A 15,075-nucleotide genomic window follows, 5' to 3' on the forward strand; every position below is an offset into this window, starting at 1 on the left:
TTTCTCTGGACATGTCTCTAGTAAAAGTGTGAAAATTAAAGAAGGGATATGAGAGCCCTATGTTTCAAGAAAGTAAAAGGAGAATATAATTCTTTATGGAAAAAGAATATTCTTTTGTATTCAGTATGTGTACTTACTGCACACTTAACTCATTTATGGCATTCAGCTGGCTCCCCTAGGCATCTGAATTTGAGACCTTCTACTGAAGCCGGTCTCGTGGTTTTTCTATTTGGAAGAGTGGAAAAAGGAAGATTTTCATCCATTCTAGCTGAGCCAACATCAGCTGGAACCTGTTCCAGAAGTGAGCCACAGAAAAGGATTGGGGATGTGTCAAATGAGCTCCTCAGTGAAGACCATTATGGTGGCATTAATCCCCAAAGAGCCTCCTTGTGACTCACTCCCAACCCCTCCCTGCCAACGTGTCCTCCATTTCACACTTTGTCTCAGAGTCCCTCAGAATCTCCCAATTTTGCTTCCTAGGAATTCATTCTGTGGCATAAATCATGTCAGACAGGTTCACAAAAGTGAGGCAGATTGCACAGCCAAGAAAAACTGCTTTCAGGTTGGGGCTGCTGCACAGGCAGAAAGGTGACTGTTCCTGTTTCCTGAGCACCTACTGTATGCTTTAAAAAAACATAAGCTCAGGGGCACCTGGGTGGCTCAGTAGGTTAAGCATCTGCCTTTGGCTCAGGTCATGATTCTGGGGTCCTGGGATCGAGTCCTATGTCAGGCTCCCTCTGCCCGCCCCCACCCCCTTGCTCATGCTCTCTCCCTCTCTCCCTCTCTCTCTCTCTCTCTCTCTCTCTCTCTCAAGTAAATGGATAAAATCTTAAAAAAACAAAACGAAAACAAAAACATAAGCTCTGCCCACTCCCCCAGCAGCTCTATGAGATAGGTACTATTATTCGTACCTTACAGAAGAGAACCCCGACACTCAAGAGTTTCATCATTGGCAGAGGTGAGACTTGAGCCCAGAAAGGGGATCTTATGTCCATGGTGCCATACCCTTGTTAGCTCACTTCAGATTTCAGTTGTGGCTGGTGTGGACAGTTCTGTGTAGGGGACCCCCATTCACATCCTCTTCCTACCTTGCCTCAAGTGTGCACCACACACCTTACTTGTGGTCCTGGGCCTCTCCAGTGCCATGAACTCCTGCTGCATTTCATGTGGGCCCATACAAGAGAGTTCAAAGCCCCACTGACAACCCCTGACCAGAGAAGGTGGAGAGCAGATGGGCAGATGCTCCTCTCAGTGCATGGTCTGGGAGGCATTCTGTATACTCTTCAGGAGTGGTGGAGTCGCCCCTTTCCTTCCCCACCGTGGCTTACCGCTGAGACCTTCATAAGAGAACTAACATTGGCCTTTTCTTATCTCCTTTTTCCTGCTCCCATGTGTTCCCTCTTGATTAAATGGCCTGCACACAAATCCTTGTCCCAGGCTCTGCTTTTAGGAGACTCCCAAGCAAAGGCAGGCAATACAGATTTCTTAAATTAAAATCATCCCAAAGTTGGATGTTGGGATTCTAATTGGTGAATGTAGGAAGTAGAGGTAGGCAATTATAAGGTGGAGCTTTCTATAAACTGCCAGACCAGACATGCCCACAAGGGGATGTGTGTCTTAAGGCAGTCCTTGTGACAAGTGTCACATTTGACATTGATGAGAGACGTTCGTATATTTCGGGGCTAGTTTATAAACTACACAGGGGAATACAGTTCCATGGTCACACTGTTGTGCTAGGTTTTCAGTTCAACAAGACCCCTCTTGGCTTAAACATGTCTGTGGATGCTGCTATAACAGTACATCACAGGGGCTTAAAGAAGACATTTATTTCTCATGGTTCTGGAGGCTGGGAAGGATCCTCTTCCTGCCTTCTTGCTGGGCCCTCACACATAGTAGAGGGAGGGAGAGTAGTGGAGTGATCTTGATCTTGTGTCTTTTCCTCTTTTTATAAGGGCATTAATACCATCGTGACTTAATCTAATCCTGATTACCTCCAAAGGCCCCACACCCTGATACCATCACACTGGGGATTACAATGATACACTGTGGGAGGACACATTGAGTCCCTAGCAGTCCCTGGTCCCTCACATTAGCCAGGGAGAGATGCTTCTCTGAGTTATTACAGATTGGATCCCTCACTTGTGAAATCTTCCACACCACCATTAATAATATGACAATAAAGAGTACAACACCCTTGTTCTTTGCTTCCCGGGTGCATATGGTCCCATGCTCAGTATAGCAAGCCTCATGGTTATATTTCATGATAACCTTCATTTTAGAGATGAAGAAACTAAAGCTCAGAGATGTTTAACAGTTGGCCCCAGGTCACAGCTGAGTCTAAATGGGAGTCAGGTTTGTCTGATGCAAGAGGAGCTCCATACCCCCACTCCTCATCCACTTCACTGAATGAGTGAATGAATGAATGAATGAATGAATGAATAGCTCCCCTTTTTCGATATTATACCAAGGTTTATCAACCTTGGCACTACTAACCTTTTTGGTCAAATCCTTTCGTATCATGGTGGGAGCTGTTCTGTGCTGTGTAGGATATTGAGCAGCATCCCCTGTCTCTACCCAGTAGGTGCCAGTAGAACCTCTCCCTCCCCCCAGTTGTGACAACCAAAAATATCTCCAGACATTGCTAAATGCCCCCTGGGGTGCAAGATTGCCCCTGATGGGAACCCACTATTAGAGGCATCACATTTGGCCTTGATTAAAGATAGGATTCCATTGTCCTAATTTGGAAGCCACTAGATTAGATGATTTTTTTAATTTTCTACTTTAGGTCCCAAGGGATTTACACACTCCCTGAAACTACACAAAACTCTGTATGTGTGAGTATATGTGCATGGTCACATTTTTCGAGGGCGGTAATTCATGGTTTTCGTGAGATTTTTATGGTGGTCTGAAAACCCCCTTCTGCAATCCTTTTCCAATCTGATGATTGGACCTTTGGGGTCTTAAGCCCCTCTTTCTCTTTTCTTATGCCTCCCCCACCGCTCCACTCCAATGTCCCTTCTCCTGGGCCCATCCTTTCTTCTCCAGCACAGTTTCTCCTGGGGAAGAAGCTGTCACCTTGCCTCCGTGGGCTAGGGGGAGTGGCAGTGAAGGGAGGAGGAAAGAATTTCTAGAGAAGCACTGAGCTGTGGAGTAAGAGATTATTGCTTAGCAGTTGCCATGGGGATCTATAAATCAGCCTCGCTGCTTAGAACCCAGAGACGCCTGGCACACCACCTCCCTGCTTGCTTTCCGAGGGGGCAGCCTCACTTCCCTGCCCTACCCCGCAGGTCCTCGGCCCCAGAAAGGCCACCCCTTCACATAGTTTATTTCCCTCCACCGTCTCCTGTGCTACAGTCTGTCTTCTCCCTGACGCCTTGCCAGACCTGTCCCTTCCTTCTTGGCTTGGGGCTCATCTGTCCTCCTAGGATGCAGTGTATCTGCTAAATATAAGGACTCTGAAGTTAGACTGCCTGAGTTCAAAGTCCAGTTCCATCGTTTCCTAGCTGTGGGACCTTGGGCAAATTACTGACTTTCCCTGAGCCTCTATTACCTGATTGTAAAATGGGAAGACTGAGTCCTCTGCCTGCCAGGGTCCTGGTGATTCAGGCTCCTGGCTCCATATAATTTTATATATAATAAAAGCACCCCAGCATATAATTTCTCCTCAGTAAATATTAGCTACTCTCATCTCATGAGTAGTTTCCTATTTCCCTTATTGGCCATTGTTTGGGCAGGTGGATCCTGCTATTCATTCACTGCAAAGTTTGTAGCCCTAAGGTTGGTGGATGGTGTTAAATGTGATTAATTCTTTCATTGGCTGAGTATTTGCTTATTACCTAGTCTGTGCTGGGGGCCATGGAAATACAGAGGTGAAGATATGGTTTCTACCCTAATAGAGCTCATGTCCTGGTGAGAGAGAGATTCCAAATTACTCAAGTGATAGCAAAAAAAAAAAAAAAAAAAAAAGCCACATCCAAAGCTATGATCAAGGTCAGAAGAGTTACTGAATGTGGTCTTCATAATCCAGGGAGGCTGCCTGGAAGAGGAAGAGCCTGAGCCAAGTCCTAGGGAGGGGAAGACATTAACCAGATAAAGCCTTTCCAGGAGTAGGGGGTGGTATGAATACAAGACAAGCACTAGCACAGCCTGTGCCTGTGTGCTTTGGGCAGCAGCGTGCTGGTAAATGCTTGACTGGCTATCCCCCATCCCCCATGAAAGACAAATCTGCCTGATTTGCCAATTTCCATGGTGTAAATATTCTCACCACAGCCTATCAGGCTATCGGCACAGCATCACTGAATGTGAATTTGAGAAGAGATGCACATGACTGGTTCTCAAGAGCCAGTATGAGTGGGCTGTGCTACATTATTGGCTTTGAGGATGCAAGAAAAGGGAGGGGGGCAGTCAGTAATTAATTCAGTATTACTGCAGATAAAATTCAGGGCAAGAAGGGGAATAGTAACTTGGGTCTGTGTTGGCTGATGACTTGTGGCTTTTCTAAATATCCTTTAATATTCCTGAATCCACATATTCAGAAAAATCCACATACATTTGCTTAGCACCTGCTATGTGCCAGGTCCTGAGCCAGTTCTAGGGGTCACCGAGATCATAATGCGCGAAATGCTGGGATGCGTGGATGATACCAACAATCTTTTGCACGCTTCTGCTGTAGCGATGCCCAGACCTGGGCCAGTGGTCATCAGTAAGACAACCATAAACACACCTTTGCCTCCCGGCAAGCACAGAGGATCCCAGTTTGGTCCCCATTGAAATGGACCCTCTCACTTGTGGTTGACTGTTCCCTGTAATTGTTTGGCAAATGACTCCAGAAGACACAAAAATCATCCCATTCCGCGAGGACTGTTCATTTCAATTAGCCGGCAGAGGCCCAGAGCAGAGATGTGCAGGCCCGTTCCAATCAGTCCCCACCTTTGTTTGAAATTGGATTTAAGGTGCCAGGGTGTGGAGGTGGAGTCGGGGGATAAATAGTTTATCATTTCTTCCTCCTCAATGTTCTGCTAGTTCTCATTTCCATGTTTCTCCTCCTGCACGCCGGCAGATTGCAGACTGTAAATTTGAGGGGAAATAGTAAACGTGCAAACATGATAAATAAACATGTTGCTTTTGCGAGGACGGATATTATCATCCAGATTTATAGCTCTCCTCGCCTGCACGTTTTATTGCATTTGGGGAAAAGCTGAGCGAGGTTTCCGTGTTACATTGATCAACTTTCTGCCCTTTGCCCCTGTCACTCCCCTCCTCCCCCTCCCCCCCAGTCACTGAAATATCAACCTGGACCAGGAACACAATTTCTCTCCCAGGAAGGGAATGCATCTTGACAGGTGTTTTCTTTGGGGACAGTTATTTATAGCTACAACCACGATCCTTCTGCTGGCCACTGTTGTCTACTCCCTCCCCGTCCTCAATTCTCAAAAATGGAACATATTTTTGTTTTCCTGGTAGGGGAAAAAGTGGCAAATCAGTGATTTAAATCTCTCTCTGTTCTTCTGTTGCTGTCTCTCTGTCTCTTTCTCTGCCTTTCTTTCCATATTCTAGCCTCTCCGTCTTCCACTTTCTGGACAGGCTCTGGATTGTACCCAGGTTCAAATCTACGTGTTGCCACCCAATTTTTGTGTCACCTGAGCAGTTTACTGACCTTCTCTGTTCCTTGTTGCCAATGTACAGGGACAATTGCATGAGATATTTCTGTGTCTGTCTTCACCTTCCCTCCCCCAGTCTCACCCCAACTAGACGGGGAAGGCTTGGGGACAGGGAGCTGTGTCAGCTTGCCATCTTCTCTCCCGCCCTCACCTGCTCCTCAGCTCCAGTTCTCCATCTGTCACCCTCCCCTCCCGCCCCCCCGCCCAGCTACCCAGGCAGAGCCTTGGTGGCCCCCCTGCTGCCTTTGGCACTGCCTCCCTCCCCCCCACATCCAGTCCGTCACCCAGTCCTGCGGATTCCTCTACATGCTTCTCTCTGTCCCCACCCCTCCTATTTTTGAGTGTCCCCAAAGTGGCAGGCACTGAGCCAGTCTCTGGCCACAGTCCCCTCTCAGGGTCACTACAGCAGTGTCTTTACAGACTCCTGTCTCCAGGCTCGGCGCCCCCTTCCCCCTCTGAGGACTTACTGGAACAGCTAAGGGACAGGGCAGTGGAGCACGTGCCTGCAGTTCGGTTGCTAGGGAAACCACTTCCTTGGTTACCGGCCTGGGTAGCATTTGTCTCCCTGAGTCTGCATCCCGCAGAGTCGCCCCCACTCTCCAGGAAGAGGAGGAGGAGGCAAGAGAGGACAAACGGGTGGGGAGGGAGGCGGTAGGGAGCGAGCAAGAGACAGGCAGAGAGACAGAGATGAAGAGATGGAGAGATGCTGGCACAGACAGCAGAAATCAAGAGAGAAAGATGAATAGGGGGAATGAGGGGGGTGAGGACAAGAGAGAAGAGGTTTAATGAGCAGCTGGAGGAAATAAAACCAGAAAGAGGGAGATGCAACCTGGGAGGCATATGAAGAAAAATGGGGAAGAACCAACGCAAGAGAAAAGGGGTCTTGGCTTCTAGGAGATGGGTCCCCTTGGGACATGCCCCCTGGCAACCCCTCTGCCTCCCCATCCTTCTCCCCCTCCCAGACTGCCCACCAGGGACATGTCTGTGGCAGCCTCCCCCGATTACCAGAACAATCCCAGCCTTCAGCAGATGCCCAGCATGGCCTGTTCCCCTCTAGGAACAACAGCAGGATGAGCCAGGTGTCCCAGCTGCCCCCAGGTACCATACCCTGCACCGGGTGACCACTGTTCCCCAGCTTTCCCTCCTCTGCAGATGCATGCAGAGGTACTGTCCCTCTGCCAGAGAGACTTTCTGGAGAAGTCCCTGACTGGCCCGGTTCTGCCGTGACCTTGGTGGGGCTCAGGCCAGTTCCGGCTAATCTCGGGCATCGGTGGGCCACGCTCCTGTCTGTTGGGGTTGCTGACAACCTCCCGGGGTCGGCCAGGACCCACCGTGGGCCCCTGTCCTCTTTGCCCTGCCATCGCATCCTCAGAAGCTTTCTGACCACTTACGGGTATGTACTCAGCACTTGGTGAAGTATCAGCTGTGCAGAAACAGGGCTTTTTGTCTGTTGTGTTCCTCTTTAAGTCTCTAGAAGCTAGAATAGTGCCAAGTACATAGTAGATGCCCAGTAAGTATTTGCTGAAGGAATGAGGGGATGCTACCTTGGTTCCTTCTGGGCCTGCAACACAGGTGTGACTTGAGACGGTTGAAGTGCAGTAAAGATGGACAGAGAAGAGGTTGCTAAACTGTCCATCTTGCCACCCCCCACCCCTACCCTCAGCCTAAAGGGCTGGAAAAAAATCTCTTCCTTCCTCCCCACCATCATCTGTGATGGGGAGAAGGACGCGGCACAGGATCCGTGAGATCTGAGCAGCAGTGTCTAGGGAGTGTGGGGCTGGATGCGCCCTGGCTTCCTTCGCTTCTGGTCAGGGAGGAAGAGATCATGGAAAAGGTAAAAGAAATTGGCATAGGGCTTTAGGGCTCAACTTGAGACCAGAGACAAGGCTCAATCTAAGGTCAGATGAGGGCCCAGAGGCCAAGGAAAAGACTCCTCCAGGGCCAGGACTGGGGCTCAGTTTCCAACCAGAATCAGAGCTGTGGCAGATTCAGGCACAGTCCACACACAGGATCAGCATTTGTTTGGGGGCAGGTCTGAGTTTAGCCTACTACCCAGGCTGGAGTGCCATCAGTGACTTGGGTCAAGACTTGGTACGGGTGGGGCCGAGGCTCGATGTGGGGATGGAATCGATGTGGGAATCTGTAGGAGATCAGGATCATGGATCAGCAGGTGTTTAGAATTAGGGCTCCACTGTCACCCAGGATCAAGACTCCAGGATTGAGGCTCCATCTGTGACCAGGTCAGACTTGGCTTGAGACTTTGGCCGGGGTCTAGGAGACCTCCTAGATTTCTGAAGCCAACACAAAATCCCAGAAGAGAAAGACCCTGCCCTTGGTCCTGGAGCAGCCTCCTGCTCTTCCCGCTTTCTGAGCTCTTCTTTCGCCCTCCCTACTTCAGAGAACCCAGGACTGGGGTGCGGGGGGTGGGGAGGTGTCCTCACCCACCCATCCTGAGCAATCCCTCATGATGGGGAGAAGTCTCTCCCTCCCCTTCCTCTGCCTGTCTGCACTTGGCTTATCCCCTTCCTCCCCCTTTCTGCCCACAAGGCAGTATGGAAACGCTGGTCCCTCCCGGGAGACAAAGAAGCCTTCTCTTCTGCTCTTACTGGCTTCCCTTCTGCACATACAAATTCACAGCGCCCCACACCCAGGGATGTCCCTTGCACATTCACACAGAAGGGAACCCCCTCCATACATGCACACACCCATACAGGGGCGTTTACACCACACCCCCGCACAGACGCACACTTGCCAAGGACAAGGCATAGGCAGGAGACACAACTTGAGACCAGAGACAATCTGGCAATCTGACAATCTCCACAACAGGCGCCTTCCCTGGCACGGGGCTCACACTCGAGCCCTTTCCTCCTCTACAAGTGCACAATTCCACACACAGGAGCCCACACAACCCCTTAGAAATGGGGCAGTCATCACATCCACACGGGGGACGCCGTCTCGAGACATACAAGGGTAGGTGAGCAGTTTCACACACACAGGCACGTTGTACTTCCCAGACACAAACACAACTACCTCCCCCCAGAGCAATTCTCTTACACTCACACAACGCTCTACCATGTGCTAGAATAAACAAAGTCTCTTTTTAATGATGGTGTTGACCTGAGGAATCTTCAGACAGAGGCCTGTGGCCTGAGGTGACCACCAACAGAACTGGCCCAGGTGGTGGACCTGGAGTCTCCGGGGGACAGACCTCGAAGCGGGAGGGGAGGCCACGCCCTGTACTGCTCTCAAAAGACTAGAAATTAGCCTGGGGGGAAAGAGACAAGGTACAAAATACATTCAGCAGCCCCTGGCTGGGCCCTGGGGGTGGCCTAAATCCCACAGCTGAGGGGATCAGGGAAGAGAGCCACAGGCCCAGGCCCTAAGCCCTTCCCTCTGCGTGGCCAGGTGCCAAAGGGCAGAATGTACTAGTTATATTCCTCTTAAAAAAATATATCTCTTTACACTCGCCTTCTCCGTAGTCTCTTGGGTATTTGGAAACGAGCATTTACCTGCACCCCAAGCCTACTGGGGGGCTGCTCCAGACAGAATAGCAAAGATCTGTGACCTATGGCTTTTGCATCTACATGGTGGCAAAGGTGCAGGTGTGGGCCGGATGCGAAGCCACTGGTATCCAAGGCGGGGGGTGGGGTGGGCAAAGATGTGATCCCCAATCAGTGCTTTCTAAGACAGGATTAGCGACCAAGGTCCTTGAGAATCCTTTGGTTTGAGGTCTTACCACCAAGGGAGCAGGGTTTGTGTGGAAATGGAAGAACCATTCTCTTAAAGAACCATCCCAAGGGAAGCTGGCCCCACTGGACTATGACCAAGGGAATGGTCCAGGAAGGTAGTGGGGGTCTCTTTTGGTCCTGGTCCAACCTGATGTGGAGCACCCCTTCTCTCTCACCCGGATAGCAAAGGACCCATTGGTAGGGGTCAGAGGGCAGTGTAAGATCAATGCATCGGGCCCCACCATGGAGAGAGGTCACTGGGGCTGTCAATCTTAGGATTTGGCATGTGGCTGGCCATCCTGGAGCTAACCGTTGGCGCCTGAGGAACCCCTGGAAGTGGGATCAAAGATGCCAAGGTCCCCTCCTGGCTGAAGCGGGGGAAGAAGAGCACAGAATTCTGGCCCTCGAGGTGGTCAGGCAACCAGATGGTTTCTCAGGAGCAGTGTGACCCACGGTGGTGCCAGTTAGCACACTGGGAGCACCAGTGCCTCCACACCCCACTGAGAACGTCAGAAGCCTTTCTTCAGACAGAAGTGTCCTGAGTCCACATTGGTGCCAGTGCCTCCCAGGGGCGGAGGAGAAAAGGGCAGGCTGTGGACGCTCGGCCCAGGAGGGGACACAGTCGGGGTCCATTTCCTTCTGCAACAGTCCCCCTAGCTCTCAAATCAAGATCCTCGACCTCAGCAGTGGGGCTGCCGGGTCTTGGGGATGCCATGAGCCCTCCCTCCCACAGGGCAGCAGGGTAGGGACATGGGAGACAGAGAAGGGTCCATGTGGTTGCAACACCCCAAAGCAGCGGCCCCCTCTATCTCCAAGGGGGGCTGTGAGTGGGGTGGGGAGGGCCCAGGCAGGCAGTCTCTTCCCTGGAGCTTCCTCTGTCATGCAGGAAACTCACTGAAGGCCCACAGCAGCTGGGGGACTGTCCTCAAAGTGGAGAGGACAGAGGGGCGGGGGTCCCCGGCCCCTCCCCACTTCTCCCCCCTCCCCAACGCATCATCTGGGGTAGTAGTCATCAGGGACGCCGGTCAGGTTCCTCCCCTTGAGGGCCGCGTCCACCACCTTGATGTAGGCAGAGATGACCTTCTGCATGTCGGCCGTGTAGGGGTCGTACTCGAGCTTGCGGAGGCCCGAGCGCTTGAAGTTGCCGTCCTTCTGGCTCTCCACACACAGCAGCCGGTCCTCCCTGACGGCCACACCCAGCAGGCTGACCATGCGGCCCAGCTGCACGAACAGGTCCTGCTTCAGGTCCTCAAAGTGAACCACCAGCACCTTCTTACCGAACCTGAGCCAGTCCAGCGTGTGCGTGGCCCACCACGGGGCGTAGTTCCTCACAAACTCAGGCCACTCTGCAGAGAAGAGGCAGGGCCCAGTCAGAGAGGGGAGGCACTCAAGGGACCAGGGTCAGATGGTGGTGGGCACACAGGAAGTCAGTGACTGGCAACAGCCTTCACTCCTTCGAGGCCCTGGCCTGGCCCGACTCCTCCCCACCTCCTGGCTGCTGCTTCTATCTGGAGCATTCTGAGCTTTTCCTTCTCTTCAGGGAGAACAGTTAACACTTGTCGGGTGCTTACTGCATGCATGGCCCAGACTCCTCCAACAATGCATATTACTGTATTTTTATATACATTTATATTAACCAAGTAATAGTGGTTATTATATTAACCAAGTAATAGTGGTATCATCATTTTCTTCACTTAACAGAAAAAGTGAGGCGCAGAGAGGTCAAGTAATTTGCTCCAGGTCACACAGCTACTCAGGGGCAGAGCCAGGATTAGAAACTGAGCAGTCTGGCTTCAGACTATCAAGCTACTCTGTGCAGTAATAGTTATCCTGCTTGGTAATGGGATCTATGCACAGGATGGTAATAGGACATTTGTATAGAGAAGTGGATAAATGCACAGGAGGTTTGGGTGGGGGGACGGGGTAACTGAGCGATGGGCATTAAATGCACGTACCCGATGTAAGTCATATGCAACTGATGACTTTAAATTCTACCCTGAAACGAATAATCTACTGTGCTAACTTGAATTTAAATTTAAAAAATAGTGACTTGCCGAGGAACAAACAAAATCCTCTAAGGGTTTTAGCATGGCACCCCGTACCCAGTAGGGGCTCAGCAAACGTTGCCAATTGTTATTCCTGCCATTACTCTGTTCTGAGACAGGACAATCGTTTTCCCAGACTCAGGCAGGAGGCCAATCTTTGGGCTTCAGCGTTCCCCATCTAAGCCCCCTCATGTCTGTTGAAGGTCTCTCCAGTAGACTGGGCTGGGGGTACAGTTTAAGTCGGATTATCTAGATTGTCATCTTTGCCTTACTGTTCTACTTTTTATCATGTGTATTTATATTTTTGGAGTTTATTACCTTACCATGGTAAACTGGCAGGGGAATCATCACCAACATTGAGAAGGTGTGTTGGGATGCTCTGACTTGAAAGGCAGGCTACAAAAGAATGTGGGTGATTCCTTAGGGAGCCCCGGAGAGAACCTCAAAGAGACACCAGCCAGCTCTGGAGCTGCTGAAATGGACAAAATGGGGAGCTGGGGAGCTGCAGGGGATGGGGAGGTGGGGTGATCACTGATGACGACGGGAAGGGAGAAAGGGATTCTGAGCCCCCGCTGGACAGTCACAAGGCAGGTGTTCTGAAATCCTGAAGCCAGACCCACTGCTTCTCACAGAAGCAACCCCACCCTGCACCGTCCAGAGGGATGTGCTTATTGAAGGAGGGTCTGTGAGTCTCCCAAGCCGGGTTAGGGGGTCCCAGCTGGTTAATAACCAAATCCTCCTCCTTTGCTGGGTGATGGGTACCCAAGATCTCTAATTCTAAAGACTACCCTGAAAGGAAAGGGCTGCTGTTGACCCTATATCACCAGTGAGGAAATGGGAGCTCAGAGAGGTAAGGTGACTGGCCCAAGGTCACACAGCCAGGCAGCAGCATCCAGATCAGACCTGATTCCAGGTCCTGATCTTTTCCGGTAGCAGTAGCCTCACCCCCCTACATCCCACTGTTTTACCCCCAGCAGGGGCTCAATAAATGGTGGTTGAACTAAATTGGAATTCCCCACCGCCAAAGTGTGACATGATAAAGGGCTCCTCTTTCTTTGCAGAACACATTAGACCCTATGGTGAGGCTCCTGCTTCCCTGTGCACCCCCAGAACACCACTGCTCCTTGCAAAACATTGATGTGGGTGACAAGGAGATCTTTCGTGCTTACGGTAGATGATTTACAATGGTATCTGGCTAATTGGGCCCATACTGTTGTAATAGGTTAAGACCAGATGTATCTGAGTGATTAGAAGAACATATAGCATGTATATGTTCTGTTGTAATTTTTTTTTTCAGAATCTGTGTCACCTCACCGCATTCCTGATGGCTCAGGACACCTGTTGCCTTTCTAGCAGAAGCCCAGGCGGATGAAGGTGGTACTGAGTCGCCTGGTAGCACACGGATTGGATTTTTAAGCTTGGCCATTTCTGACTAACCTTAGGTATTTGCTGGAGGGGTGAGGGTTGCAGCTTGGAGGTCATAAGGGAAGAGGAAGGACCCGTCTGCATGGCAGTCAGGGTCCTACAGAGGGTAGACCTAGCCTTGGGTGCAGATGGGCTGCAGAGGGCACAGCCCCCTTGCTGACTGCACAGCGTCCTGGGATGGGAGTGTACGGTGCCTGAGTCACTTCACATTTTCTGCTCCCAAGCAGGAACTGTGCTCCCAAGAAGCTTGGAGAGTGGGGATTACCAGCAGTTTTACACACGGGGTGGTGGTGGTGGGGGTGGGGTATGGATAAAGGAGGCTGGGAGACCTGAAGCCAGTTGTTCCAGGCCACACTGTGCTTGCCCAAGACAGGATTCCAACCCAGTCTATTCAGACTGAGCCTGGCTCCTGCCTCCTGGCAAGCCCTTCCAGAGCTCCTGTTCCGATCAGCTCCAGCTCCTAGTCGAGCACTGCTCGCTTTGGGTGTTAGTCTACGACTCAGGATCTGTTCATGGCTGACTTTGGGTCCTACAGAGGGTAGGTACAGACTAGCCGCATTCACAACCCCCTTCCTGTCTCCATTAGCTGTGGCAGCTTGGGAACTCCAGTCCGTCTCGAGACTCAGTTTATCCATTGGCAAAACGTGCTAAGACCTGCATCCTGGCCATGCAGATAGAACGGAAGCAGAGGGGCAAGGACTGCGGCAGGGGACCCCTGGGACCCAGGTGGTGCTCACTAAATGCCAGCTGCTGTCACGAGGATTCCTGATGGTGGCACCCTGGTGTCACAAAGATGCCCATCCCCACCAAACCCAGCCCTACCCCATTATCACTGGGATCAGAGCTCCCCAGGCTGCTTTGGCAGCAGCTGTTCACCTACCCCACCGATCCCTCCCTGGAAGCTCCTGAACTTCGTGGAAAAGAAGGAAAAAAAAAAAAAAAGAAACCCTCAGAAGTCCTGATTAGCACAGGATTCCTGGTCATTGATTGCTGCCTTCAAACTGAGTCATAAAGAAGCCAAGCCACAGACCACAGAGCATGAGCACTGGTTCCACCGGAAGGGTCACACAGGTGCGCCCAGCAGGGCACCCCCCAGTCTTCATGCTCCCTCTTCTTGTCCAGAGGAACCAGGGCCTGATTAATAGCTTAACTGCGCTTAATTCCCCACGGAATCATTAAACGCCGTCTGTTTCATTAAACAGATCCAGGACAATTCACCTTGTGTAATCAGATCACATAAAACTTTGCTTTGGCCCCACTCCAGGGAGATTGTAAAATTAACGTTATAGAACCAAAAATGGGGGGGGGGGAGGGTTACAAGAGCCGTGCCCCAGCTCTAAATGGAAAGAGGGCACAGGTGGGGGTGGGGGGTGGAGGCACTCAACTGCTAGGGAACTCTGCTTTTTAGGGGTTGACCTTCACACACTAAGGCAAAGCGCACAAGAGGCTTCGCTTCTCTGGGAATCTTGTTCAAATGCAGATTCCTGTTCAGAGAGCCCGAGGGCAGAGATGTGCTTTTCTAAAAAATCTTCCAGCTGATGTGGAAGCCACTGCTACACAGGCCCCACTCTGTGAGCGGTACAAACAGCAGGGGTTGAAAGCAGTGGTTCTTAAACTGGAGCATGCATCAGAAACATCTGGAGGGATTGGTAAAACGCAGATGGCCCAGCCGCCCTCCCAGAGTTTCTACAGGGTCTGGGGTATGGCCAGAGGATTTGCATTTCTAACCAGTTTCCAAGTGATACTGCTGTGGCCGTGGCTGGTGCGGGCAATCTAAAGCAAGGGGCTCAAACTCCAGTGTCTACAGGGCAAACAGAGAAATGGATTTTTTGGGGAAGGCTCCCAGGGCCCTTCAGACCTGGGTCAGGCCTGGGAGGGGATGCAGGGAGAAGGCTCCCCATCCCAGACTACTGTGGGGCCCCCGGGGCCCCTGCTAGGAGATGCGGGTGCTGGAACCTCCTCTCTCCCATCCCCTGCAGCCTCATGGTACAGCTTGTCCCAACACCTTCCTGATCTTTGATTTTAAAGCTCCCAGCTGCCTTGAGTAAGGAAAAAGAGGCAAGGTGGCTCCTGGGAATTAGAACTACCTGAACCTGAGACCAGATGCTAAGCCAGGAGAGAAGCTGTGAATTCATCACAAAGTCAGGGACATCCCCAAGCTAAGAGACAGCCTGGTAGCTAATGCCTGGGTTCAATCCCAGTTGGGTGAAGCCTGGC

The 15,075-nt window shown here is 51.3% G+C and overlaps 1 protein-coding gene and 2 long non-coding RNA genes across 3 annotated transcripts in view; 1 reads left to right on the forward strand and 2 right to left on the reverse strand.

Moving 5' to 3' along the window:
- Positions 1-1,808: 1,808 nt before the first annotated feature.
- On the reverse strand, positions 1,809-5,833 carry LOC119866188. The gene is made up of 2 exons (XR_005379297.1): positions 5,293-5,833; positions 1,809-5,067 (listed from the first exon to the last, which is right to left on the reverse strand). It is a non-coding gene; the product is annotated as an uncharacterized LOC119866188 (long non-coding RNA).
- A 481-nt stretch (positions 5,834-6,314) lies between these two features.
- LOC111092500 lies at positions 6,315-13,828 on the forward strand. The gene is made up of 3 exons (XR_005379298.1): positions 6,315-7,053; positions 12,731-12,875; positions 13,445-13,828. It is a non-coding gene; the product is annotated as an uncharacterized LOC111092500 (long non-coding RNA).
- Positions 8,737-15,075, reverse strand: part of WSCD2 (WSC domain containing 2) — a 116,154-nt gene continuing 109,815 nt past the window's right edge. Inside the window, 1 exon segment of the mRNA XM_038575454.1 lies at positions 8,737-10,734. Within this exon segment, the coding sequence (XP_038431382.1) occupies positions 10,382-10,734 (353 nt within the window). The 3' untranslated portion in view covers positions 8,737-10,381.

Source organism: Canis lupus, chromosome 26, assembly GCF_011100685.1.
Source record: "Canis lupus familiaris isolate Mischka breed German Shepherd chromosome 26, alternate assembly UU_Cfam_GSD_1.0, whole genome shotgun sequence".
Lineage (NCBI taxonomy): Eukaryota > Metazoa > Chordata > Mammalia > Carnivora > Canidae > Canis > Canis lupus.